The sequence below is a fragment of the Dama dama genome, chromosome 4, assembly GCF_033118175.1.
Source record: "Dama dama isolate Ldn47 chromosome 4, ASM3311817v1, whole genome shotgun sequence".
NCBI classification, from domain to species: Eukaryota; Metazoa; Chordata; class Mammalia; order Artiodactyla; family Cervidae; genus Dama; species Dama dama.
The window spans coordinates 51,575,145-51,602,688 of record NC_083684.1 but is presented as its reverse complement, the minus strand read 5'-3'; the positions used below and the strand labels follow the sequence as shown (position 1 = coordinate 51,602,688).

The 27,544-nt window shown below is 37.6% G+C and overlaps 2 protein-coding genes across 6 annotated transcripts in view; one reads left to right on the top strand and one right to left on the bottom strand.

The window, feature by feature from the left end:
• Positions 1-27,544, top strand: part of ZNF565 (zinc finger protein 565) — a 109,611-nt gene that overhangs the window by 47,134 nt on the left and 34,933 nt on the right. The window contains exon 1 of one of the 2 annotated variants that reach the window (XM_061139148.1): positions 25,298-25,712. The exons of the other annotated variant lie outside the window; for it this stretch is intronic. The gene's annotated coding sequence lies outside the window, so the exon portion shown is untranslated. Of the gene's footprint in view, positions 1-25,297; positions 25,713-27,544 lie in introns of those variants that run through there. 2 annotated transcript variants of the gene reach the window in all.
• On the bottom strand, positions 4,929-25,332 carry ZNF146 (zinc finger protein 146). 4 transcript variants are annotated; one of them, XM_061139173.1, is made up of 3 exons: positions 25,310-25,332; positions 17,360-17,597; positions 4,929-7,957 (listed from the first exon to the last, which is right to left on the bottom strand). In XM_061139173.1, the coding sequence occupies exon 3, from the start codon at positions 7,182-7,184 to the stop codon at positions 6,306-6,308; it is 879 nt and encodes a 292-aa protein (XP_060995156.1). In that variant the 5' UTR covers positions 7,185-7,957; positions 17,360-17,597; positions 25,310-25,332; the 3' UTR covers positions 4,929-6,305. The 4 variants fall into 4 exon arrangements, with proteins under 4 accessions (XP_060995156.1, XP_060995154.1, XP_060995157.1 ...); XM_061139171.1 differs by lacking the exon at positions 25,310-25,332 and adding an exon at positions 25,135-25,249; XM_061139174.1 differs by lacking the exon at positions 25,310-25,332 and adding an exon at positions 25,176-25,196.

Genomic DNA, 27,544 nt, shown 5'->3' with positions numbered 1-27,544 from the left:
AAAAGTTGAGCCTTTTACATTTACTGGATTATGATATTTCTTAGATTTATTTCCACTATTCATTATGTGGTTTCTACTTACCTTCCATTTTGGTTTTGTTGTTTCCTCCTCACATTCCTGCCTTTCTTTGTTTTTTTTTTTCCTTACTCCATTATCTTTCTCTAGTTTTTCCTCTCCCCCTGCCACCCCTGCTTCCCTTTCTTAGTGGCTACCCTGCTTGTTTTCAGCATGTACACTTACACATCAGTACATTTAGCATCTTCCTTAAATATAAGGATCTGACAGTGTTTTAACACAATAACTCAATCACAAAAGTTTCTCAAAATCTGAGTTCTTTTAACTCCACAAAGTAGACATATCATGGTTTTATAGTCACTATTCCTTAATAAAAACATTTATATTAAACATTCTTTTGTGTAAATGTTTAGCCTTCAGTGTATTTTAATTTGGTCTCCAGTGTTTTCTATTTTACACATTTCCTAAAAGATTCCTGATGCAGCATTGCTAGGAACTCCCTGGCTGCCTATGCTAATTAATTAACTCTACCCAGCTAAAGCCCTGGAGTTCACTCCTCCAACCATCTGCACATAATCTCATTTTATATAACTTTTATAGGACTTCCCTGGTGGCTCAGATGGTAAAGAATCTGCCTGCAATGCAGGACACCCTGGTTTGATGAGGAAGATCCCCTGGAGAAGGTAACAGTAACTCACTCCAATTCTTGCCTGAATTCCATGGACAGAGGAGCTTGGTGGGTTACAGTCCATAAGGTCACAAAGAGCTGGACATGACTGAGTGATTAGCACTTTCTTACAGAACTTTCATTCAGTAACACACATTCAAAATTCCCTTTCATGTGGCAGGATATCTGAATAAATGTCTCTCAAGCCTGATATTATTCTAAGGATAGAAAAATAATCATTAGAGAAAAGCCATCCCCAGGGCATGCAGTGGAAATTGGACACATCTCAGAATGTCTGAATTGAGGGGTGACTGTTGAGGGGAAAGCAATTTTTACTGAAATATCCCAGAGCATTGAGATATAGTTTATTGGGGACCTATGAGCATGCTTCAATTATTCAGTATGACAGACTTCCTTTGATCTCAAATCTTGCACATTCCCTCCTCTTTCATTCTAACCAGGTTCATCTGATACTCCACTGAGAAAATACAGTTAACCAAATAGGAACTCCTTTTACTCTCCCCACCACCAAAATCTCAGATCTGTTTGCTGTGACACCTGTATTCTTTTCCCTCCTGTTCAGAGAAAGTACCACTTAATGAGTCATCTGTACAACGCCTCTTCTCCCATCTTCTCAAATACTTCTGTCCCGAAGTTACCTTCCAGTTTACAAATATACTGTACCCAGCTTTAATAACAAACCAAAACCAAAGAACCAAACTCCCTTTACCTCACATTTGCCTCACACTAACTATAACCTGTAGGTTTCCAGTGAAACATTTAAAGGGTCTACATGTGCTGCCTGTCTTCCTATCTTTACCTTCACCCTTTAACTCTAGGAAGGACAAACATCTGTTAAGCACTCTAGGAATGACAAACATCTGTTAAGCACTTATGTGCTGAGTACTTAAAAATGTGAATTATTACTTACTCCTTACAACTTTATGAGATGACATACAGATAAGGCAGCTGAGGTACAAATGTTACAAAACTTGCAGAGAGCCTCAAAAATAGTGGCAGTAACAGTTTTCAAACCTGGTAACAGAGCCAAGTTATCATCAGTCTACCTTATGCTAAACCAATCTGGTTTATGACCCCCCACAATCCACTAAAAAGGCTTTTGAACAGGTTTACAGTGGCCTGTATACTGCCAAATTTAAAGGACACTGGCTCATTTAATTTTGTGGTAAAATCAACAAATGATCATTTCTATCTACTTGGCTTCTAAGACATCACACTCTAGATATGCTTGTAGTACCTCATTAGCAAAGGAATCAGCTGATTTTCTTTTCTGTGTGTCTTAGGAGAGTACCAAGGCTCAAATCTAGCTTTCTTGCTTCCTCTAAATACATATGGCTTTACCTCAAGGATTTTGTCCTATCACCTGTCATTAATACTGTTTTAAGGCTTCTGGTGCAAAACTTAAAAGAATTGTTCTGATTCCCACTTATTGTCAAACAAGCTTTACAGATCTGACATACCTCAAATTCTTGATTCTGTTCCCTCCTAAACTGCTTCTCCATGGCCCCTAACATCTTCATCAGCTAGCCTTACACATTAAAAGTTGGCACAGTACTTGATGTCTTCCTGTTATCATGCATCTCGTTAAGTCTTGTCAACTCCTTCCAAATAAAAACCAGATCAATTTCCACCCATCTCGAATGTTAACATCTTAAACTTTTATCACCTTGCTTTAGTGATTACTCAAGCCTCTAAAATGGCCACTGTGCCTCTCTACTCTTGCCCCCATTCCAACCCACTCTTCACAAAGCATCAAATGGTCTTATCAAAATATCAATCACACTGCCATACTTAAGTCTTCCTTGGTAGATTCTCATGGCACTTAAGAACGAATCAAGTCTTTGACACAATGGCCTATGACTCTCACATCATATGCTCCATACCTGTATCTTCAACCACATCCTACACCACCTCCCCCCAATCCCACCCAGCACACACAAAAGCACTAGTAAGACCTTAAAAGGACAGCAGTATGTTGTTTTGATATTCATTGTATATCTAATGACCAGTGTATAAGAGGTAGTAAGCAAATATTTGCCAAAGTCTGCAAAAGCCATCTCTCCCATCTATTACACTGAAATAATTACAAGAAGCCATAAAATAGACATAACACACCAAGTTTGTCACTTGCCTCTCGTTTTTTCTAGATATAAAATGAAGAAACAATATGCATACTGTCTACTACCCAGTGAAGCTGCTCTGAAGATAAAATAGTTTAGACTGTAAGTTCTCATAGTGTGGTCTGTGGCACAGCAGCCACACCATTACCTGGGAACTGGTTGGAAATACAAATTCTAAGCCCCCATCAACCCAGATTTCCTAAATCAGGAACTCTGGAAATGGGACCAAGCAATAAGCCCTCTAAGAGATTCTAGTGTACACTGAAGTTTAAAAGTTTACATGAAAACACCGTAAAAATATAGAGCTAAATAAACGATAGGTTATGTTATTACTGCCTTGTATGACAAAATCATGTTTGCTGTTCACCAGTGGTACACAGTAAAATTACAAAGTGAGATTTTTCATAAAATAGCTTGTATTGGCCCAGTATTTTAAAACAGAACACCTTAAACGTGAAGTACATGTGCAGTATCTAAGCAAGGAAAGCAGAGATAATATCACTTAAACAGATATAACTAAGGAATACCTGGAACAGTAGATGAAAGGTTATAACTGAAAATTAGGATAGATATTTTGTTGAGTTTTGGAAAGAATGTTTTATGGTGCCTCACATGGTTTGGGTATAAGGGAACTATTAATATGTATGTGGGCAAAGTGGGATTAACCATAATTTATCTTATACATCCTGACTAACAACGATTCCAGTTCCCAACAAACTACTTTATTAGGATGGAGTAAGATAGATGTTCAGGTCATCTACCTCCTGACATGTTAAATAAAACGACAATTGTGATTTTCAGATTCGACTTCCCTCTTTGGGTCAACACTGCCAAGCTGGGTGGGAGTAGGGGATATCCTAAGCCATAGTCAACAGATACATTAATGAATTCTTAGTTTTGTTTTAGCGTTTCAGGCTTTATTTACTGACTCCAAAGCTGCAAAAACAGAGCAGAATTAAGACCTAAATGAAGCATGAGAGATTAAGAAAATGCCTTGACTAAAATCTTTATGGGAAATGTTGTTCCTACTGTGATTTATAAGTGGAGACTTTTTTTTTTGGCTGCACCCAATCCCCAACCAGGGATTGAACCCACACCCTTGACAGTGCCAAGTGCAGAGTCCTAGTCCAGTGATTAGGACTGGACCACTGGTCCAATCACTGGACCACTAGTGAATCCCCAGGAGGCAGTTTTTAAATGGTGTACAAACAACTGGTTTAACTCCTTTGTAAATTTAGTACGTAACAACACAGTAACACTGTGGGGTTTTCTTTTTGGCCATGCAGCATGCAGGATCTTAGTTCCCCTGACCAGGGATTGAATCCCAGACCAGGGATAGAACCTGTGCCCCCTGCATTGGGAGCATGGAGTATTCCCTGCACTGCAAGGGAAATCCTTAAGAGCTTTTAAAAAGCAGTTTTAAGTCAACCTCAAATGCTGTATTGCTGATGTTCACCATTCAAGACAATCTTAAAACATTATTTATATCAAGTTACATTGTGATGAGGGAATAAAAAGTACCTTCAGGAAGGATTGGTTTGCACAATAGAATCCTGCCCAGAGTGTGAACCATTTTTTTCATACCCATCCCATCCTCTCCACCTTTGTAAAAGAAAGCAGTAACTCAATGGGGAGAATCCCTTCACAGTGTCTACCAAATCATCATGTTGTATGCTTCAAATATCTTACAATTTTGTCAGTTATACCTCAGAAGAGCTGGAGAAAACAACAACAAAAAAGCTGGAAAAAACAAACAAAAAAAGGTGTGTTTGTTAAAGTAGGGGAAGAATGAAATAATCTGCAAATTAAGACTGAGATCCAAGTGTTGACTTTTAACTCGAATTGTGGATGTTCTGGGATGCTGAGTGGTTTTCTCTTTTTAAAAATCAAATAATCAAAAACTTTCCTGTTAACGCATATGCTGTTCCCACAGAAATGTACAAGACAGTAAAATGGTCATTCCAAAGCCACTTTATCTGAAAAAGACAAATTATATGAAGTCTATGTTTATCTTTATTTAACTAAATGTTCTTAAAACTTCCTAAGCTCAAATGATATGTCACAAAATAGTGTCAGAAACATGAAGATATAAATAAATTAAAACATTTGGATTATACTGTCAGTTTTAATTTTAATAAAATAGATAATTTCCTACTACATAGAGAGCAAGTCCATCCATTCATTCATAAAACTTTAGAAATATTTCCTATAAAAAGTTTAGTAGTTGATTGGGAATGAATCCATTAGAACATGATTTCTCTAGGTACAGTGTTCCCATCCTCACCCCCATTCTTACTAATTTTGAGAAAATTTAAAAATACAGGAAAGTACAAAAAATAAGACAAGATATCCATATACCACAATCCAGAATTAACCAGTATTTCAATATATTTTCTGCAGTCTTTTTTAAGAGAAATTGATGTTTATATATAAAACTGAAGTCCCCCTCTAACAACCCCTCCCCCACACGCATTCCCTTCCCTTCTCCACTCTTCACAGGCAACCACTATCAAGAGTTTGGTCTGTATCCTTCCAACCCATTTCAAAAACACTTAAAAAACATACATACATATATGTATCCATTACCAATATATAGCACTGAAATCCTGTGAGGAAGTTTTAATTCAAATTTACAAAAATGTCATCGTATTATCTGTCAATCTGCAACTTTATCTGTCCCCCTCAACATGACTTTTGAGATCTTTCTAATACATATAGATCTCATTTATTACACTTTACAGATATACAGTATTCCATTATAAGTATTTCGCATTTTGTTCCTGATGGGCATTTAAGTTGTTTCCAATTAATGAGTACTACAAATCATGCTACAGTAAATAGTCTGGTACATAATTTCCTGAGCATACAAACTCAGAGTAGAATTGCTAGATATTTTTCAATTTGCCATAAGGAATGTTTCCCATTCCCAAGGTCATAACCATTTTACAATATAGCTTTTTCATACTTCTCCTTTTAGCCCAATCCCCTTACCTTTGTGTATAGTTCATGTTCTATTCCCCCCCGCCCCCCCGCCTTGGAGAACAAATTACCTCCAAAGCACTTTTTAAAATAGTCCCATTAGCTTCTCAGCTCCTGATGCCTTTTCTATATTAAAAATTCTAATAAATGCATAGGCTTTTCCAGAATCTCTTCTGTTCTGCTAAATCAATACCATAGAAGTCTCTTTCTTTCTAATACTTATAGTTTTTTTTTTTTTTTTTTAAATTACACTGGTGAAGATCTCCAGATTCATGCAGATGGCAATCATAAAGTTTTCAGCATTACCTTTGCAGTATGTTTTTTATTGGATACAGGATTTTAATCATACAAATGTCTTTCTCTTCAAGATGAATTCTCTGGTGTCCGTTAAGTTTTTAGCTTTTGCTTCCCTCATTTGTGATGCCTTCCTTCAGAATGATTATTTCTGATGGGTTATAAGGTGTAAATTCCTGATGAACACCTTTCATGATATCCACAGGGTTTTAATGGGTATGAATTTTCTGGTGTCTAATGTGGTGTGACTTCTGGCTGAAAGCTTTCCCACATTCACTACACTGATAAGGTTTCTTACCTGTGTGTATTCTCAAATGTAGAGCAAGGGTTGAAAACTGAGAGAAAGCTTTCCCACACTCATTACAACCATAGGGTTTCTCACCTGTATGGCTTCTCACATGTACAGTAAGAGATGAACTTTGAGAGAAGGCTTTTCCACATACATTGCATTCATAAGGCTTATCACCTGAATGAATTCTCACATGTACAATAAGTGATGTTCGCTGAGAGAAGGCTTTTCCACATTCATTACATTCATAAGGTTTCTCTCCAGTGTGAATATTTTGATGTTTTATGAGGTACTTCTTCTGACCAAAAGCTGTTCCACATTCATTACACTTGAAGGGTTTCTCTCCGATATGAATTTTCTCATGCTCAGTAAGGTTTGATTTGCCACTGAAGGTTTTCCCACACTCCTTACATATAAAGGGCTTCTCTCCTGTGTGAGTTCTCTGGTGTCTGATGAGGTTTGACTTCTGAATGAAAGCTTTCCCACAGTCCTTACACTCAAAAGGTTTTTCTCCAGTGTGAATTTTCTGATGGGTAAGAAGGTTTTCCTTCTGGCTGAAGGATTTCCCACATTCATTACATTCAAAAAGCTTCTCTCCAGTATGGGTGTTCTGATGTTTAATGACATACTGCTTTTGGCTGAATGCTTTTCCACATTCATTACATTCAAAAGGTTTCTCTCTATTATGAAAATGCTCATGCTCAGTAAGAGTTGATTTGTGGCTGAAGATTTTCCCACATACCTTACAGGCAAAGGGGTTTTCCCCCCTACAAATTTTCTGCTGACTGGGGTGTGACATCTGAATGGAAGCTTTCCCACATTCACAAGGTTTCTTTCCTGTATGAATTTTCTGACGAATGAAAATTTACTTTTAGCTGAAGGTATTTCCACATTTCTTACATGTGCTGGACTTCTCTGTTATGACCTTTCAAATGTAGAGTAAGAGATAAGGTTCAAGAGAAAACTTTATCATAATCAGTATATTTAGAGCTTTCTCTCCAACTCTAAATTTTCTAAAATGTTCAGTGAAGATTTATAACCTTCACTGACTTCTCTCCAGTATGAATTTTCTTCTGCTCAATGAGATGTTATCTAGCTAAAGGCTTCTCAATATTCTTTAGAAGCACAGGATTTCTCTCCAGCCTGACTTCAACATTGAATGAGGTGCAACATACGAATGAAAGTTTTCCAAAATTCAGTAAATTCATAGGTTTTCTCTCCAGTATGAATGCTCTGATATCATGTGGGGTTCAAATTTTTAGTGAAGGCATTTCCACACTGATTTTATACCCTTTTACAAAAAGGGTTATAACTACAAGGAGTAAGCTGTGGCAGATTTCCACACTATTTAAATTGATGATTCTTTCTTACAAAACTATGTCTAAACTGTGTTTCAAACTCTAGGTTGAAAAAGTTGTTGCCTTAAAAGATAGTCTGATATCAGAGGAAGCACTTTTCCAATTTTCTTAGTCACTCCTTTTTTTCTCAGTCTGTACTTTATTGAAGCTGGATGCAACTTGTCTCCCAAGTCTTGTTGCCAATCTATCTGTTCATCATCTTCTCAAGCTTCTTCTAAATAAAATGGAGTACAAAGAATCATCATTTAAAGGAGTCAATGTATAACGCGCTTAGAAGTGTGGCTGGCACATGGTAAGCACCCATAAATGTTAGCTTTATGTTATCATTATTTATGAATTTTTCCATTAGTAATGAAATTTCAGATTGTGCTTTGAGGGATGAACTAGCTCAAAGTATGAAAGAATCCTCATGATCAGTGTCTTCAACTAAATTCTGAGATGGAAACCCTTGAATAGGACTCCGGGTTGAAAATTAAACATTCACATATATATAAACAGCTCAGGAAACTCTTGAAAAATAACCTAATTTCATAATCCAACAAATTGAATATACCAAAAAATGAGGGATTAACAAATAGGATAAAAAGATAACCACATAAAATTGAGAAAGTCTACCAGGGATTCTGAAAAAGGGAACAGAAAAGCCAACTGCTTCCTTCTAAAATTCCATTCAAAGGACAAGAAAGAGCATCAAGGACAGGCAACATCAATACGCACAGGTATTAACATTTTTTTTTTTAATAACATAAAGTACATGGAAGATTCTCAACAGACAGAAGAGCTGAAGAAGTTCAAATAACGTAAAGGCACTTCAGAAGAGGACACTGATGTCAAGCAAGCAAACCTGTGCCACAAAATATCATAAAGACTCAGGAAATGAAGAGAAATTTTAAGTGCCTCAAAAGAAGGAATGATATTCGCTGAAAAAATAAAAATTGTTTAAGTTGCAGCTGGCCCCTTACTGTCAGTCATGAGGACAAAGGACCACTTCTTTCACAAAATCAAAGTTATTCTTTGCAGGAATTTAATCACAGAAGCCCCAGTCTCAGGGACACTCAACAAATGAAATGACAGGTGCTATACTGAAAGCAATGGGATGTATATGTAATATGGTGAGACCCCAGCTCCATTCTGTAGTTGATGCCGAAAGTGTTGGAAACTTTGAGAAGGATATGAAAAGACCCTTTTCTGGACAAACTAAAAGGCCAGTGAAAAACTTAAATAGGATGCCTCCCATCTAAGATGATACTTATTTGTGGTAATTTTTTTCTGGTAAAACAAAGGACCTGGCCACATCTGACCATGAGAGTATGACTGTATAACTCAGAAGGAGACCCCAAAGTCCATAAGGCATTCTATGCTCTACTCTTTATCCACTGAAGCCTACCATTTGACTAGAAGCACCCAAGCACAAAACAGCTTACCTTTTAGTGAATCACTCTTAAACATGACTGTGTAGCCAATACTCCACACACAGTAGAGGAACCCCACTAACATGAAAGATCAACATTGAAAGAAAGAAACTCTAAGGAAATAAAGGTAAGACAAAGCAAACAACAAAACCCTGAAACCAATCACAGACAGTTATGAGAAGAAATTTTATCAGTAAAACAATAACAGGATTCTGGAAGCAAGAAACAGAAAAAGGTCCCTTAAGAAGTAAGATTGGGGACAATGGGGTGGGGTGAGAGGTAAGGTAATGGAAATTGTATTACCATTCATCAATAACAGGGTTTCCATAGTGCAGAAGGATTGCACTACTTCACTCTAGCAAACTCAGGCGTGGCCAGGTCCCTTGTTTGATCAATGACATATAAGCATAGGTGACAACTGTCATTTCCTGACAGAAGTTGTAAGAAGATAAACCAAAGTAATAAAATAGCTGAGTAAAAGAAGTTCCAGAAAATGAAAGGGGGAAACTGGTTTAGAGGAAATAGTCAAAGAACAAAAAAATGCCCTCTCCTCTAAGTCATGACTCTCCAGACGTCTTAGAAGGTGCACTTGGTACCCCGCACAATGAAGAATGAAAGATGAATACCTAGACACATTACTGGGACATTTCAAAACAGCAAGGAGACGAAAAATGCTTTCAAAAGAAAGAACATGCATCATTCAAAGAAAAGAGAATAAAATTTCCCAATAGAAAGACAGGAAGCTAAAAGACAGAATTCTGACTGAAAAAAGTTTAAGCTTAAAAAAAAAAAAATTTAAGCTTAGACTATCAATCTAATGAGACAGTCAAGTACAAGCATTTTTCAGATATGCAAATGCCCAAAAGACACCTTTTCTCCCAGGAGGCTATTAGAAGATGTGTTCCACCAAAATTAGTAGACAGAGATGGTAACAGATATAGAATCCAAAAATGAGGGGATGTACAGAGGGGGAAAAATGAAATAATTTCTATGTTAATGGTGATGAAAAGCTACAAGGTAAGAGATGACTATCAGGTCAGAGTACAGCCTGCTCTACACTGAAGTAAGAGGACAAGAATTCTAGGCTTATTGTCTCCAAAGGGAAAAATGGAGATTTCCCAATGCATGTAACAATGTGGAAACTAGTACTGAGAGAGCTTTGAACTGTTCTGGAAAAAGTCCAAGGAAATCTGTGCTTAAGTATAGGAAAATCAAGCAAACAAAAAGTATAGTGAGTATCAAATCCATGAAAAGCAAAAACTATACATTTAAAGAAATATTAATTTTATACATATACATGTATAGTTCTGTTGTACACAAGAGGATGACAGTTGGCTCAAGGGAAAGCACTTGGGCAAACAAATTAAGTTGTGAGCTAATCAGCCACTTTACTCATGAAGTACCATTTTTTACTTTACTTCATGCTGCACCATTAATTTGCTTTAAACTAATAAATGCCTTACAAACTATGGTTATTAAGACTTGGGCATTGTTTGGCAGGAACTTTGTTCAGACAAAAAAGTAAGAGAATCACCTCAAGGAAAATAACTGACTGTATATGCTGCCAATGACAGAATTCAAGTTTTCGAACAAAAGTAAAAATTAGGATTTTGGAAAACCTGTTTCCTCCACCATGTGATTGAAACTTCCAAAGACTTTGCTAATGAGACTGGTAATGTTAACAAAATATGACATTTTGATATTGTGTGAGTTATATCAACATTTGTGTGTTCAGTCGTGTCTGACTCTTTGCAACCCCATGGACTGTAGCCCACCAGACTCCTCTGTCCATGGAATCTTCCAGGAGAGCATATGGGAGCAAGTTGCCATTTCCTTCTCCAGAGGATCTTCCCAAACCAGGGATTGAACTGGTGTTCTCTTGTGTCTCCTGCATTGGCAAACAGGTTCTTTACCAACTGAGCCACTCAGGAAGGCCCCCATGTCAACACCTGAAAGAGCTGCAGTTCAACTGGCCAGTGCATGATGGGTTTCCCTGGTAGCTCAGAGGGTAAAGAATCTTCCTGCAATGTGGGAGACCTGAGTTCAATCCCCAGGTTGGGATGATCCCCTGGAGGAAGGCATGGCAGCCCATTCCAGTATTCTTGCCTGGAGAATCCCCATGGACAGAGGAGCCGGGTGGGCTACACCATGGGATCACAAAGAGTCAGACACAACTGAGCAACTAAGCACACAATGCATGATGTTACAAAATCATGCATGGGTCAGAAATCCATTCAAAGTTTAAGATAAATGGATATTGTGTAAGAGAACAGAAAAATCTGATATAATTTCAAATTTCACATTGTGGCTAATCTTGAAAAATTACCACTTATAAAGTGTTAGTATAGTACCAACAAATATTCACAATTATCTGAAAAGGCTATTAAAACACTGCTCCACAAACATGCAAAACAATGCCACTCTTCTCACTAAACTTTTATTTTGGAAAATAGTTACTTAAGAATTGTAATTTAAGTTTATATGTAATGAGATTATTATTTGAGTTTTTAAAAAAATTAATAAATGTTTTCAAAAGTTTCTCAATTTTACATTAAATAAACATCATAAAAGTCCACATAATAAACCTCCTTTGGAGGCCCTCAAGTTTTAGGACTGACTCTAAATGTTACTGCTCATGGGTAATGGGTTACATTCTGTGATGAAGAAAATGTGGTAATGGTGATGATTACACAACTTTGTGAATATACTACAAAACACTGAATTGTATATCCCCAAAAGGGTAGATTTTATGTTATCTGAATTATGTCTCAATAAAGCTGTCTTTTTAATTACAAAAAAAAAAATGTGAAGAGTTCCTAAGACCAAAAAGTTTGAGAATTGATGCTCAAAACACATCTCATTATTCATTCAACAAATACCTTCTTCTACCTTCTTACTGTGAGTCTGGATCAGTTCTAAGCTCCAAGGATAAAAAGCATTGAACCAAACTGACAAAACTTTCTGCATGCATCAAGTTTACATTCTAGTGGAAAGAAAATAAATAAAAGAGAAGGTTTGTTAACAAGTTTTAACTGCTATGGGAAAAAACTAGGGAATGGATAAAGAGTTTCAGTTTCAGATAGAACAGCTTCTGAGAAGGTTAAGTTCAAGACATGAAGGAAGAAAGAGAGTGATCCTTATAGATACGTGGAGGAAGAGCATTCTAAGTAATGGTTAAGTTCAGAGGCCCTGAGAAAAAACCTACCAAGCGTGTTAGGTATGCAATCAGTGAGTCACAATTAGGTATATTATGTTCCTTATGTCCCTTGGTTTAACCCAACCCTATCCTATATCTTAGGCTTTTTATAATCTATGGAACCTCCTGGAAGCAGCTCCAGTAACAGGCTCCTAAAGACTTCTCCAACCTTGTCTTGTACTTCTAAACATCTTTCCCTTAACTTCTATCACAATCACGCTTCACTTTTCTTAAAATAAGTGTTTCATATGAAGTATTTTTAAACCCAAATTTCTGCATAGCTAAGTCAATATACTAACTATAATCTGAGATGCTGGATTGCAGTAATGGCTGTCTGTACTCTTTTTTCCTTTGGATGGCTGACAGTTAAGTATTTTTTTAAATACAGGGGGCAAAATCAAGGGGGAAATAAAGGAGAGGACAGTTTACCATTTAAAGATTAAAAAGACAATAACCAGATCCAACATTTAAACCTTGACTGGCTTCTGGCATTAAAGACAAAAAATGCTATACAAGGTATTTTGGAGGCAACTGGGGAAATCTAAATATTATTACATAATATTAATCATCTAAGATATGCAGAAACAGTGGAAGACTTTATTTTTTGGGGCTCCAAAATCACTGCAGATGGTGACTGGAGCCATGAAATTAAAAGATGCTTACTCCTTGGAAGGAAAGTTATGACCAACCTAGACAGCATATTAAAAAGCAGAGACATTACTTTGTCAACAAAGGTCCGTCTAGTCAAGGGTACAGTTTTTCCAGTGGTCATGTATTGATGTGAGAGTTGGACTATAAAGAAGACTGAGTGCTGAAGAACTGATGCTTTTGAACTGTGGTGTTGGAGAAGACTCTTGAGAGTCCCTTGGACTGCAAGGAGATCCAACCAGTCCATCCTAAAGGAGATCAGCCATGGGTGTTCATTGGTAGGACTGATGTTGAAGCTGAAACTCCAATACTTTGGCCACCTGATGCAAAGAACTGACTCATTTGAAAAGACCCTGATGCTGGGAAAGATTGAAGGTTGGAGGAGAAAGGGACGACTGAGGATGAGATGGTTGGATGGCATCACAATGGACATGGGTTTGGGTAAACTCCAGGAGTCGGTGATGGGCAGGGAGGCCTGGTGTGCTGCAGTTCATAGGGTCGTAAAGAGACGGAATGACTGAATGACTAAGCTCACCTGATGAAGGTATGATAACAGTATTTTTGTTATGTGGGCCCCCCCACATAACATTATTTTTAGAAAATGCATACTTCATTATTTAGTAGTTAAATGTCATGCTGTTTCAATGCACACAATATTCATGTACTAGGAAACAGATGCATCAAACATGGCAAAATACATATTACTGAGTTTATGTGGTGGGTATACAGTAGATCAATGTACTGTTCTTTCAATGTTTTTACTGTTTGAAGATGTTACGAACAGGTCTAAAAAAATCCTTATACAATAATTCAGATTATTTAACAAGTTACTGCATGTGTAATCAAAATTTCAGACAGAAAAAATAAAATATTGGTCTTCCTTTCAAAAGGTAGATTCCACAGGATAGATTCCACACATAAAAGTAAAAAACATGTAAGTTGTTTACTGAGGACTTTTGAATTTCTATGCAAAATGTGAAGTAGGATGGACAATAAAATGGGAGATCAATAAAAGAGGAATTAAGTAACGAGCTTAAATAAGCTCAAAGGCCAAGATTCAAATAATTTTATAGAAAGAAGAAAATATGTTCACATTATACTCACAGGGTTAATATGTCCTCTCCTAATTAAACTGTATCTTTTAAAAGGTTTGACTATGTCACAAGGACCATGAGAAAGGAAATAATCCAGACCTAATTTGATGTGACATCTGGACCTGAAATAATGAGCTGAAATCTCTGTCTAACACAATAAAAATGAAGTCAATTGGATAGTTGTTTACCCCGAAAATAGGTAAAATTATGGTGGGCAAGACAGAAAGGATAGAGGTGCAAAAATAAAGATTGATATTTATAGAAAGCTTGGGACTTCCCTGGTGGCTCAGATGGTAAAGTGTCTGCCCTACAACGTGGAAGACCCGGGTTGGGAAGATCCCCTGGAGAAGGAAATGGCAACCCACTCCAGTACTCTTGCATGGAAAATCCCATGGATGGAGAAGCCTGGTAGGTTACAGTCCATGGGGTTGCAAAGAGTTGACACAACTGAGCGACTTCACTTTACTTTTACTTCTAACTTCAGAATGAATGAGTCATTTCTGAGAATTAATTTTTTTTTCTTTTTTTTTTTTCGAGAATTAATTTATAAACAGAAAGAGGAAAGGCAGAATGCAGAGTTCCAGAAGACATGTCCAATAAGAAGGCAGAAGGCAGAGAAAAAAGCAAAAGATGGGGAAATACTTTGACAGATAAAGCAACAAAAGCACCAATAAAGCTGAAACTGGAAAGTACTCCTAGAAGGATGACTCAAACATAACATAAGTAGATCCTAAAATGGTAAATCTAAAATGGTAAAATAAAGACATGTTGGGATTTCCCTGATGATCCAGTGGTTAGGACTCCTCCCTGTCGCTGCCAAGGGCCCAGGTTCAATCCCTGGCTGGGGAACTAAGGTCCCACAAGCCTCACAGTATAGCCAAAAAAACCAAAAAGACATCTCTGCTCACTTTCTGTCTGAGAAGGAGAAAGAAAAAGAGAAAAAGGGAAAACTGCATTGTTGGTAAAAGTAGGAAACAGCTATAATTCTAATGTCCTACTAGGAAGAATATGTATAGGCAGCTGTCACTGCTGTTTTTAGGAAGAGCTCTTATGCACAACACTCTCCAAAAACAAAAGGCACAGTCTCAGGGGGTCACATCACCACCTCCTAGTTTCTAACAACAGAATCTAGGAATGCAGGCTGGATGCAGGAGACTTGGACACAATGGCATCTCTGAGTGGTAAGAGAAGTAGAACTGAGCAAGGAAATGCAGACACCACCACTGATTAAACCAGCTTGTTAGTATAGCAGAACGTAAGTCTTCTCAACCTTCTAGGTTCCCTAAATTCCTGACTTTCCAGCTCCCTAGATTCCTGACTGCCTACCTGAATATGCACTTAGATGATGGATCAGTAGACAGGACACAATTAACAACTCCATAAGAAAATCCTTGATCAGTCTCTCAAAATTCCTGAAGTCTTCTTGTCTCATCCTTATCTAGTTAAGTCATCAGTGACTTCTTTCTCTCATATCCAACATAAAATCAGTCAATCCTTCAACTATTCCTTTAAAGCATCTTAAAAATCTGACCACTTGTCACTAAGTACAACTATTACCTAGATCACTGCAGTAGTGATCACTCCCATTAATCTCCTAGCCTTGGCCCCCTATACCGTATTTTCTTTATAGCAGCTCAAATTTAATTCTGATCTTTTCACTCCTCACCTCAAAAACCTTTGATGGCCTTTCAAATCACTCAGAATAAAGGCCACAGTCTATGATTTGGCCTGTTACCTAACCAAATCCTTTGTCACTCTGCTCAAGTCCACTGCCCTCATCACTATTTCTTTAAGAGGAAGCACAAGCCTCAGGGTTTATAAGACTTTTTGTTCCTTTTGGCTGAATGCTCTTCCACCAAATACTGCATACTGCACTCTCATACTCTTAAATGTTACTCTCTTAATGAGACCTTTCCCTGACCAACTTATTTAAAATTATAACCCCCAACTGGCCCTCACTATGCCAGTTTTCCTTGCTTTATTCTTCTTCATAGGACTCACCACCATCTGATAGAATACATTGTTTACCTATTTACTCACAGTCTGTCTTCCCCAATTAGAATGTAGGCCTCAAGGGGGAGGAATTTTTGACTGCTTGGATCATAACATTTCCCTAGTACCTGAAATGGTGCTAAATACAAATCATGCAGGAAATACTTACTGAATATATCAATATACCATGTTGGCAGACATGTAAATTGGTTTACTTCTTTTGAGAACAATGTGCCTATTTCTATCAAATCTATAAATAAACTTAACTTTGACCCAGCATTTCTACTTAAGAGTAAATTAGGATGTAACTGTATCTACACATCTCTGCAAAGCAATATAAACAAATATATTCACTTGCATCTTCACTCACACAAGTCTGGAAACAACCTAAATGTCCGTCAGAGACAGGTTAAACGAATTAAGTGTTGATGGAGAAAAGAAGAAAACTATGTACACAATAGAATACATACCACCATTTAAATGAAAAGACTGAGTGCTTATATATATTTGTATTTGCACCACAGATACATTAATATATGCTTGTTTATTCACAGACTGCCTCAAGAAAAATCCATGTGAAACTCTTAAGTGACTGCAGCTTTGAAAAAGAACTAAAGGACCGAGGGTCAGATGTTTTCACTGATGTTCAAAATTTTTTTACAAATTCATGTATTATATAAAAAAATACAGACTCAGCCATCCATTCATCTATACACACACACATAGCAAAAAAGCAGAACTGATTGCTACAGCAAAAACTTCTGAAAAGAGGTACATGGGGGCAGAAGGGAAGGAGGCAGGAATTGATTGATGCATAATGGGGGAACTGGGTAAGACAACAGGAAGTGTGATTACAGATGTAAAATATGATGCTGAAGCATTTAACGACTGAAAAAATGAGAGAAATTGGTAAGTAATAAAAAGGAACCTAAATATCAGATAATATGTAAACCTAAGATATTAAAAGACAACACACAAGGAAAGGAGCCTACACACACCAGGAGATATGAGACTGAGGGTATCACGGAAGACAGAACAATCACAGAGAGGCAGAGGGAATGAAGTGTGAAGTGCTGACATGCAGAATAAAAATAAGGGCACCTGCCCTTCTAGAATCTGATTAAAGGCACAGACTACTGAAAGAAAAAATGATGACTGGAAATGTCCTTCAGGTTTCTAAAGACTTACTCTAAGATTAGGGCTGGTAAGAAAGCTTTTCAGAGGTGGCAGTGCTGACTGAACAATTGTGATGTGCCCGGTTGTGATGCACTCACCTGAACAAACTTCCTTTCCACTTCTTTCTCCACCATCCAGAGTTCGTCTTCGTGCTTCAACAGAGGATCACATCCAGCCTGATCAGTCCACAACCTGCTACTGGGGAAATGACACAGCACTAGAATGTTAATGCTGGAGCCAAAGTTCTCTCCTAGAACTCGGCTGAGCCCTGGGGCCTCCCGAACCTTCTGAAGGATGAGGACGGTGCAATCTCCAGGAATGCACAAGGAAGTGACCCTGTGAAAAAGAATAAATAACTTTTTGCCTTAAGAGATTAAAGCACATACAACTATATGAGCACAGGTACTATCTGGATCCAGAATTTCAAAGCCATATACTCATTAAACCATTTAAGGCTCCACACACCCAAAAATGGAGGAAGAGAGGGGGAATTTATTTTGAGAATTTGACTTACATAGGAAAAGTTGTTCACATCTTACATGACTGGCTGCTACTGTTCTCTAGCACCACACTCCTATGTAGGTTCCTAAGTATGATTTTAACTGTGACCCTTACTCTTGGATGAAATTTAATATTCATTATCTAGAACAACATATGCCTATCACACTAAGTCACATGGATAAAGTTGTTCTTGACAGTATTTAGGAACAAAAACTGAAAAAGGGTTCCTGGATTCCTAATATTTGATTGCAATATACTCTAAATGAAACTATATATAAAAAATGTCCTGTAAATATGTTCACCCACACATTCAAAACAAACAAAAAAAGTTACGAACATTATTGGGACAATAGACAGAATTTGAATATAGACTTTGAATTAATAGTATTGATAGTATATTTTCTGATTTTGATTACTGTACTATGATGATGTATAAGAATATCCTTGTTCTTAGAAAATTTATGCTGAAGTATTTACAGATAAAGGGAGCAGTATACAACTTAGTATCAAATAGTGCAAAAAAAACTACACATTTCTGGAGAATTAGAGAAGGAAAAATAAGGCAATTTAAAAAGTAAATGGTGAATTTGGGTAAAGTGTATATGGGACTTCTCTGTACATTGCACTCTTCTCTAGAAAGGGTACATGCCGCTTTTCTATAAAGTTGAAATCATTTAAAAAAAAAAAAGCAAAATCCTAAAAAATACAAGTTACTACTTATACACTCTATCTACTATGCATGGTGAAAAAGCAGTCACCAACCTGTACTGGGCTATGGCAGATGGAAGGCTCAGAGACTGACTTAAATAGTAATGTACACAGAGATAAACATGAGAGTGTGGGTTGCCTAGGAACAACCTGCAGGAAGAAGATCAAGTTTGATCTCCTGGACATTCAGAGTGTCAGAATGGAAATGGGAATCTGTCAGCTGTCAGACTGTAACTGCTGCTGAAGACAGGTGGAATGTTATGTGATTGCTCATAGAGAACATACACAGTATGTGAATGGTCAAGGAGCATGGAATCCTAGGAACACCAATGGTCAGGAAGACAAGGAAACATTTCACAGGAGTCAGGTGACTGCTTAGTTTCAATCTTTTAAGTACTTTTCCTTAAAACCATACAAAATATCAAGAAAAATGGGTTAATGGTTAGAGGGGAGTAAGGGGCAAGCAGTTAATCCATACATTACATCTGTAGTGAAAGTAGTAGTGAGAATTTATTTTAACTCTAAATTATATCTAAGTGTGGTCCCAAAACCTAAAATAGCAGATGTGGTACAGGAAGCACAATAGTGTGTGACAGTGTAGCAAGAAAGACTAAGATAATGGTGAGAGTTCCTTAAGATAGCAGACCTCAGAAATAACCAGGAAAGATTCATTCTCAGAATGAGGAATTCACCCTGAGTAAGAACTGTGGTAATCAACAAGACTCATGACAAAAAAAAAAAAAACCCAGCCCAAACTCCATGTTATCTCTACCAAAGGAAAACCCACACAGGGGGCCTAAAGAGGAAGTTGCAAAAAAGCCTAGGAAGAACTGGGAATGCTAAGGGAGATTCTAAGGACTTAGGGAGTTCAGAAATCCACAGCTAATATTTCCTTACAGAATAAGTCTTACTCTAAGACAGAATCAATGAGCGTAAAACCTATATTAAACCAAAAGAGACTGCAGGGGTAGCAGAGCAGACTTAAAAAGCACTTGGGAGTGGGGTGACCCCAGATTCAGAAACCTTAAATGCATCATCCTGGAAGGCAACTACTATGAAGATTTATGGGAAACAGAAAGAGAAAGATAAGAGGTCGGCCTCAACCAAGTTAGGGTCAACTAGCCAAAGAAGGTGCAGAAGCCTTCTGCTTTTAAACACTAGAAGAGGCAGGAGAGCTTTGAAGCACAGAATGCTACTATGTTTCCCTTTTCCTGGTACTTGTCTAGGAAAATCTACCTCCTACAAACATGGCAAATACTTTGTGGTCTATACAAGGATGCTTTAAGAAAAACAGTGGCAATGAACAGCAGAATTTTCCAACAATTAAACTCACCTGAAAATTACAAAAATGTAACAAAATTATTTTTTGAAAAAGACAAAAACTTTAAGCAAACAAAAGCTATGAAAAGAACACAAAAGATAAATGGAGAAAGTGAGTTAAAAAATGGTCACCCAAAAGGAGGAAATGGAAAAACAGAATATGAATGGGTATCTTATTTTTGTTCCATTTGATGTTTTAAAGACTGCAGTTATCAGAGTTTAGAGAGATTTTTATTTCCTTGATTAATGTGATCTTTCCTGGTTGTTGTATATGAGGCATTGCAGTGGTCTCAGTTTTAAACTTTTTATTTCTACTCACACCCCCAGAGACCCAGGCAGGAAGGGTAATATTTACACATATAGGTCATCATAATCTACATCTGACCACAAAAGCCAACATCTCATCTAATGCAAAAACATTGAAGGCATTTCTATTAAATTCTAAATAAAGATACGGATGCCCAATGTCTCATTTTTAAATGTAATTATAAACAGTAATAAATTAAGCAGGGAATAAAATCAACTTATAGAAAGCAACAAGCTTTACATATACCACAACAAAGACTCCATTCAAAACAGCAATATAATAGATAAAGGACCTAAAAATAAACTTAGTAAAAAGTGTCTAAAATCTATATGAAGAAAATTTTAAAACACTCTAAAAGACCCAAAAGGAAACTAGCATATATACAACGTACAACATGTACACAGACAGGAATATTCAACACTATAGTCCCTTTCCCTAAAATTATTTTACAAAATTTAATGCAATATCAATTAGCTTTTTCCTAGTTTACATAGGAAACTAGGTTTCCTATGTAAAGTTCTAAAGTTTACATAGAAAAATAAACAAGAATAGTTAAGAAACTGAAAAAGATAAGCAATAAGAGACCAACTATACTAGATACAAAACAAAATATAAAACAAAATCATAAAGCTCCACACTAAAAAGATAAATATGGGTACATGAATACACACTGGAAGATGGATGAGAATATAAAGTCCAGAAACAGACAAAATACATGAGAATTTAGTATATGATCAAAGTAAAGAATCTTAATATAGGAGAGTTAAGGTCTTTTAATATCAATAAATGGTGTTGGAAGTACTGGGTAGCCTACTGGAAAAAAATATAAACCTGATGCATACCTAAATATCATATGCTAGGATATGAAAACCCATAAAAATTATAACCTTGTAAGGATTGGAAAGTAAAGGTGAAACCTGGAGTGAGAAAGGCTTTCTATGACCATAAATGAAAAGACCAATTAACTAACATAACTTAGCATTTTTTAACCAACTGATAAATCTAACAAAAAAACAAAAACTTCCTGATTCCACATGAGTTTTAAAAAGAAACAACCACTAAACAATATCAAAACACAAATTTAAAACGTGAAAAAATCCTGCAACTCATCTCACATAGGGCTAACCTTTCTAATGTAATTTAACAATTCCTAGAACAAAGAGGCACTCTATAGTAAAACGAGGAAAAGGATAAGGACAGTTCCCAGATAAGTACATGTGGCCTTTAAAAGTACTCAATCGCATCCATAATAGAGATGTAAATTAAACCTACACTGAGATATCAATTTTCACTCATACTTTTGGCAAAAAAATAAAACATCCAACACTACACTCTGATGGTAAGGTTCTAGGAAGAGAAGTGTTCTTGTAGATAGCTGAAAAGAAATTAAAGTTCTTAGCCCTATATGCAATTCCACTTGCAGCAATCTACTTTAGAGATAATCAAGGGGCTTCCCAGGTGGTGCTAGTGGTCAAGAATCCTCCTGCCAATGCAGGAGAACCTTCCATAAGTACAAAATGACACAGATGAAAAATTACACATTACTGCAATTAATTAGTAACAGCCAAAGATTAGGATCAACCCAAACATCCAACAGCAGAATCAACTACAGTACACACACACAAGGCAGTTAAAAATCATATAAGATTAAGAAAGGATATCTCCAGGACATATTGTGAAGTGACGAAAAAGAGGAATGTACAGAGTGCATCTTTTACATAAGGATGGGGGACAGGAGAGAAGAAATATACACGAATGGCCTAACAAATACAAAATCTACTTGAAAGGTAAACAACAACAACAAAAAGAAACTACATTTAATTGGGACAGAGAAGAATGTGATGGGGAGGAGAGCAGAATGAGATCTCTCTATGAGATATAGTTTTTGTTGAAATGCATTATCGACTTTTTTATATAATCAAATTCACTTCTTAAAAAGCAGTCCCTAAACTGGAAACAAAATTAAACACGTGAACTCAACTGTGCATTAACTTGGTAATTAACTTAATTCCTCAAAACAAGGATTTATTTCAAATGACTTTAAAACAGAAAAAAATAAAAAATAAAAAAATAAAGCAGAGAACTTTGTAGCTCTTTTTGCCCTTCCACTGAGTACACTAAAGATGTAGAGTCAAAGAAAATTTTCACAGGATACAGTATGTTTGTGGTTACTACACTACCAACATTGTTATTTTGAAACTATTTTCAGTTATTCTGAAACTGCAGAATAAAGCAAATAAGCCCACACTTGTATTAACCTGTTCCAAATTTTTTTTTACCATAAAATACAATTAGGAGCTAAGTACTGAGGTAAAAATCCTGAAACATTTAAACTGAGTTAGAAATACTAATATGAACTCATGACTTTTAAAAATGGGTTTATTCATTCTGTCTATGAAATGGCCTTGAAACAATGTTACCTCTGCAGCAAAGAGAGCATCTAGCACCCAGATCTTGGTTTCAAATACCATTTTCCAGTAGAAGGAACCAGAGCTCCTTGGAGAAATGGCCAATTCCAAGTTTAGGAGGGAAGGTATAAGGTGGGTCTGGAGTGGAAAAGCTTTCAAAGTTAAATGGTGGCAAGTTAAAATGAGACAGGAGTTAGCAAGAAGGAAGTTCCACTGAATAAAACTGTGATAATATGACTATCAGAAAAAGAAAACTAGCTACAGTTATAAGAGTATAACTTTAAAATGATGATTAAAGAAGAAAAAGCCAGGATAAATTTGAAGAAATTTGAGGTAGCAACCAAATAAATGTAAAAGTAATGAAAAAACTAGAAAATCATCACTTTGCAAGCCTGAAGCAATTACTGCTGATTCAGCTAAAAGATTATTTATTGATGTTAAAACCATTCATTAAATGATTGATGAATGAGCAAATTATGAATCCATGAAGATTACATTTTGGTCATAAAGGAGAAAATACAATCACTAGTGGTGGGTCAGTATTTCTCTCCTGATGTTGTTATGCAATTTGAAGATCACCTCTGATTAGTCTGACCCAAAATAACTCACAATTAGGATCTGTAAAAAATATCATCAGAAGCGCTGAATTAACCATGAGAAAATAACCATCATGGAAATCAAAGAACAAAATCTCATAAAGGAGACAATGATGAGTTGCTAAAGATGAGTGTAACCTGAACAAAGAATTCTAACTTCCTCATTCCAGTTATAAAAAGAAATGTCAAAAAAAAAAAAAAAAAAAGCTTAAACAGAGAAATTTAAAAACAGCATCTGCATATCTGAATCTTTCAGAAATTTTTACCAGAAACAGTAAGAATAACCGTACTATTTCTGAGGAACTTTTTCTCCCTTTCTGTATTTTTTAATTGTTATTTTATATTGGAGTACAGTTGGATTATCAGTGACATGTTAAAGGTGAACAGCAAAGAGATTCAGTTATACCCATAGAGCTAGCTATTCTTTTTCAAATTCAATCTCCTACTGATGGGCATGAATTGTTCCTAATCTTTTCCTATGTGAAACACTGTACCTGCATCAGTTCATGTAAATTCAGGTACATCTGTAGAGTGAATTTCCATCTGTAAAATAACTAGGTCAAAAGAAAAGTAGTTATTATACATACTGCTGAATTGCCCTGCATAGGCCTGCTTCCTGCTAATGCCAATACTATTTTAATTTCTGAGGATTTAAAATGTTACGCTATCAGGGGAATTCCCTGGTGGTCCAGAAGTTAGGACTCAGCGCATTCACTGCCCAGGGTGTGGGTTCAATCCACACCCTGGTTGGGGAACTAACATCCTGCAAACTGAGCAGTGTGGCCAAAAAAAAAAAAAAAGTAAAATGTTACTGTTGGGTTCCCACTTCCCCACACCCCAACTGCTTTTCTTTTTTAGTTTTACTGGCTATTCTAGCTTGTCTATTTTTCCATATGAAGTCCAGAATCAGCTTAATTTAGGTCGCCCCCGCCAAAAAAATTTGTGGATACTTTTATTGGGATAACATGAAAAACACTATTTTTGTTCCTATCTTACATTACGCCCTTCAGCAGTAATTTAAAGTTCTTTTCCGGTAGTTTTGCACATTTCTTAAGCTTATTCCTCAATTTTTAAAAAACCGTTGTTGTAAATAATGGTTTTTCTCTATCACACCTTCTAACTGGCAGTTGTTTGTCTATTTGAAGGCTACTAATTTGTAGTTATTGATTTGGTACCCAATTATTTAAAATACGAGGATAACTGGAGGAGATCCTTAGAAATCTAAGTACCTTTGTTACTTCACAAAATCCATAACCTGGGAAACGCATTTAGCAGTCAGGATACCTAACTAGTCCGGATTCATGGATAAACATTCCAAGAATTAGTTTTTTCAAAAAACGAGGATAACAGTGCCGAATCTAGAACCTCAAACCCTTGACTCCCCAGTTCTCGGCTTGTGCGCAATAGGACACTGCTTCTAAAAACGTAACGCTGATATTTACTCTTAAGACTTAACAGCAGTCCTATTAAAGTACCCCAAAGATCAGAATATTGGAGACCATTTGAAGCAGGCTCCCCCTAACAAAAATATCCTTTGAAATATTACTTGTTTAAAAAAAAAAACAAAAAACAAAAACCACAGTGATTTGCCTTCTACCCAATTAAAAGGAACGCACTTTTATACCGAAGCCCATTTTAAAATTATTTACCACTTAGCTTTTATAGCCCTTCAATCTTCAAGTAAATAAGATGTTCCAGACAGATGGCACCGTTAATCATCAGCACTTTCGACAAGGGAAGTGCCGCTCGGATGTTATTCTCTCAGTGCTGGTCTCCTACATCTCTCTCTTAGAAGCAGCCATACAATCCCGTACCCACAGTCTCCCTCAACTAATTCAAACATCCGGTCAAATTTGCGGTCAAACTCAGGGTCACACAACGCTCGAACCCTCCCCAGAGGCCCCCACCCCCACCCTACATGTAGGCCAGAAGCTCTTAAACCCACTCCACACTCTCGCACCGCACCCCAATAGATCCGGAATCCTTCCCTTCAACCTCCCCGACCCCATCGGCCCAAGACGCCCACATCCCACCTCCTATTTTCGCGCCACGTGGACCCAGGGGCCGGACTGACCCGCGGACAAAGACCAAAATGTCCACTCGGTGCGCTGCGCCTGCGCACTCCGAGGGCGAGCGAGCACTCCCAGAAGTCTTCGCGACGCCGCCCGCGCGGTCACGGTGGCCGAGCGCAGGCTGGTATCTGATTACCTTCTGTCAACAGCAACGGCGGTTTCCCGGCCTTGGACTACATTTCCCTTAAGGCTTTGCTCGTTGACATTCTATGTCTCTCCGTCTCTTTCCCCCTGCCAACTTGGCGACCTCTTCCTGTGATTATGAGGCTCTCAGAGTGAGTGATCCTGACTTGGGGGAAGATAAGTTCAGGCATGATGGAAGGTTTAGAGAGGGAACCCCTTTCTTTGAAGGCTTTCGAGGGCAGTGTCAAGCGGGCCAAGCCCAGTCTGTGAGGTATGAGGACGCCATCTTGTCTGCGGCTGGACTGGCTCTGGACTACGTTTCCCAGAGTCCACAGTGGCCCAGCCACTCTCTCGTGACGTCGTGGCGAGATCCTTAGCTCCGCAGGGACCCGGACGCGACCAAGGGAAGGCAGAAGGTGAGGGGTCCGGGACTCTGGGGCGGGGACGGGGCGTGTCCAGAGAGCCTTGGGTTTTTGCGCGCTGGCGGCTGAGGATGCGAGATTCTGTATGTGGCTTTGTGTGTCATAGTGTGAGCAGATTGTGCGACTGTGTGTGCCTTATTGGGTGTGAGGTTGTGACTGTGTATAAAGATGTGGAGGTGTCTCATTGTGTGGTTGTGTCCTTGTGTGTCCTAAGAGCGAATATGTGGTTGTATTTGTGTGATACTGACCATTTGTTCAGCACCAAGTGTGTAGCTGTGAGGTGGTGCCTGTGACTCCAGTGCTCTGACAGATTGTGACCCCAGACAGTAATTATAACCTCAGGCTTCACTTGTAACACCGGGATGGGGCATGATGTCCAGTCTTCTTTCCCACCCTTGCCTGTGCGGGAGAGTTGGGCGATGAACCTTTAAAAATGCCCTGATCCCTCACGATTGCTTTCTCTTGATTCTTCTCTGAGAGGTATATTGAGAGAACTACCGTTGAACATTAAAAAGCTAGGTTCTCCGTACATCAGTTTTTCTTCTTTCCCTGAAACCCTTCTTTTTCGAGATGTGTGCTTAAACACACTCACACATACACAAGTAATTCAGCCAAATGTGAAGATTAATTGGCTTTATTCAACTTCTGAATCCGGCAGTATCCCATCTACCAAGCAGCTACTCCAAAGGGTGGTACAAAATGGAAGTTTTTTACGGGCAGTAGGAAAGTGGGGCAAGGAAGTTATTAGCAAAAGAAAAGAAAGGATTGTTTTAGGCCAGGACATCTTTTAGGGAAATGGAATGGCTGGGGTCTTATCATGCAGATTACCTCACTGGTGCCAAGCAGGAAATTTCAGATTGATTATTTAAAGAGCACATTTTCTTGAGAAACATTTAAACTGGAATTAAGTCTTGGTTTGATGGGACACATGACTCCATTTTAGGCTTTTTTTTTTAAAACACGTGCTTTCCTTTTCTTCTGAAACTTCTGGCCTAACAAAGCCCCACACCACCATTCACCCCCAAGTGAACTGGAGTCCAGTATTTGCCATTGGAGTCAATTACTGAGTGCCATGAAGGTAAACTGAAAGGCTCACACTTTCCATATTCCCTGCACAACTAGTGTTCATCTAAATGTTTAAAACTTCTCATTTTAAATACTAAAATATAAAAATAAATACTTAAACTGTTGCAAGAATAGAATTCCCAAATACTCTTAACCCAGCTTCTCTATCAAAACCAGGAGATTAACAGATACACTAATAGATACTGATATTGTTGTGTTACCGGGTCCAAGCTTGCTCTGCTCGCCACAGATAGGCTAATGAATCCGAGAGTCAAGGTGTTGAGGCAAGGAAGAGACTTTAATCTGGGAACAGACCAACGGAGAAGAAGGTGGCAAGCTAGCACCTCAAAATAACCATCTTATTGGGGTCTGGATGCCAGGTTCTTTTATAGATCAGAGAGAAGGAAGCAATGAGGAACTAAAGTCAAAAGAATAGAAAGGGAGATGCAGGGGGGAAGTAAACTGAAAGGGTCTTCAATCTTGCAAAACATCTCCAAGGGAAACTTCAGCCTTCAGAAGGGGTGTGTTAATCTCTTCTATTCACAGGTGGGCGGGGACAAACTACTTCTCTGTGAGCTGAAAAAAGGCACTTTAGTTTACAGTCAAGCAGAGGGGCAGGGTCCTCCAGTCAAGCCATTGAGTATGATTATAATAATAAAAGCAAGTCAAAGAAACAGTTTCCTACATGAAGTCAGAATTGGCTTCCTCCCTGCAACAGTTGTTCAGTCGCCCAGTCACGTCTGACTCTTTGTGGCCCCATG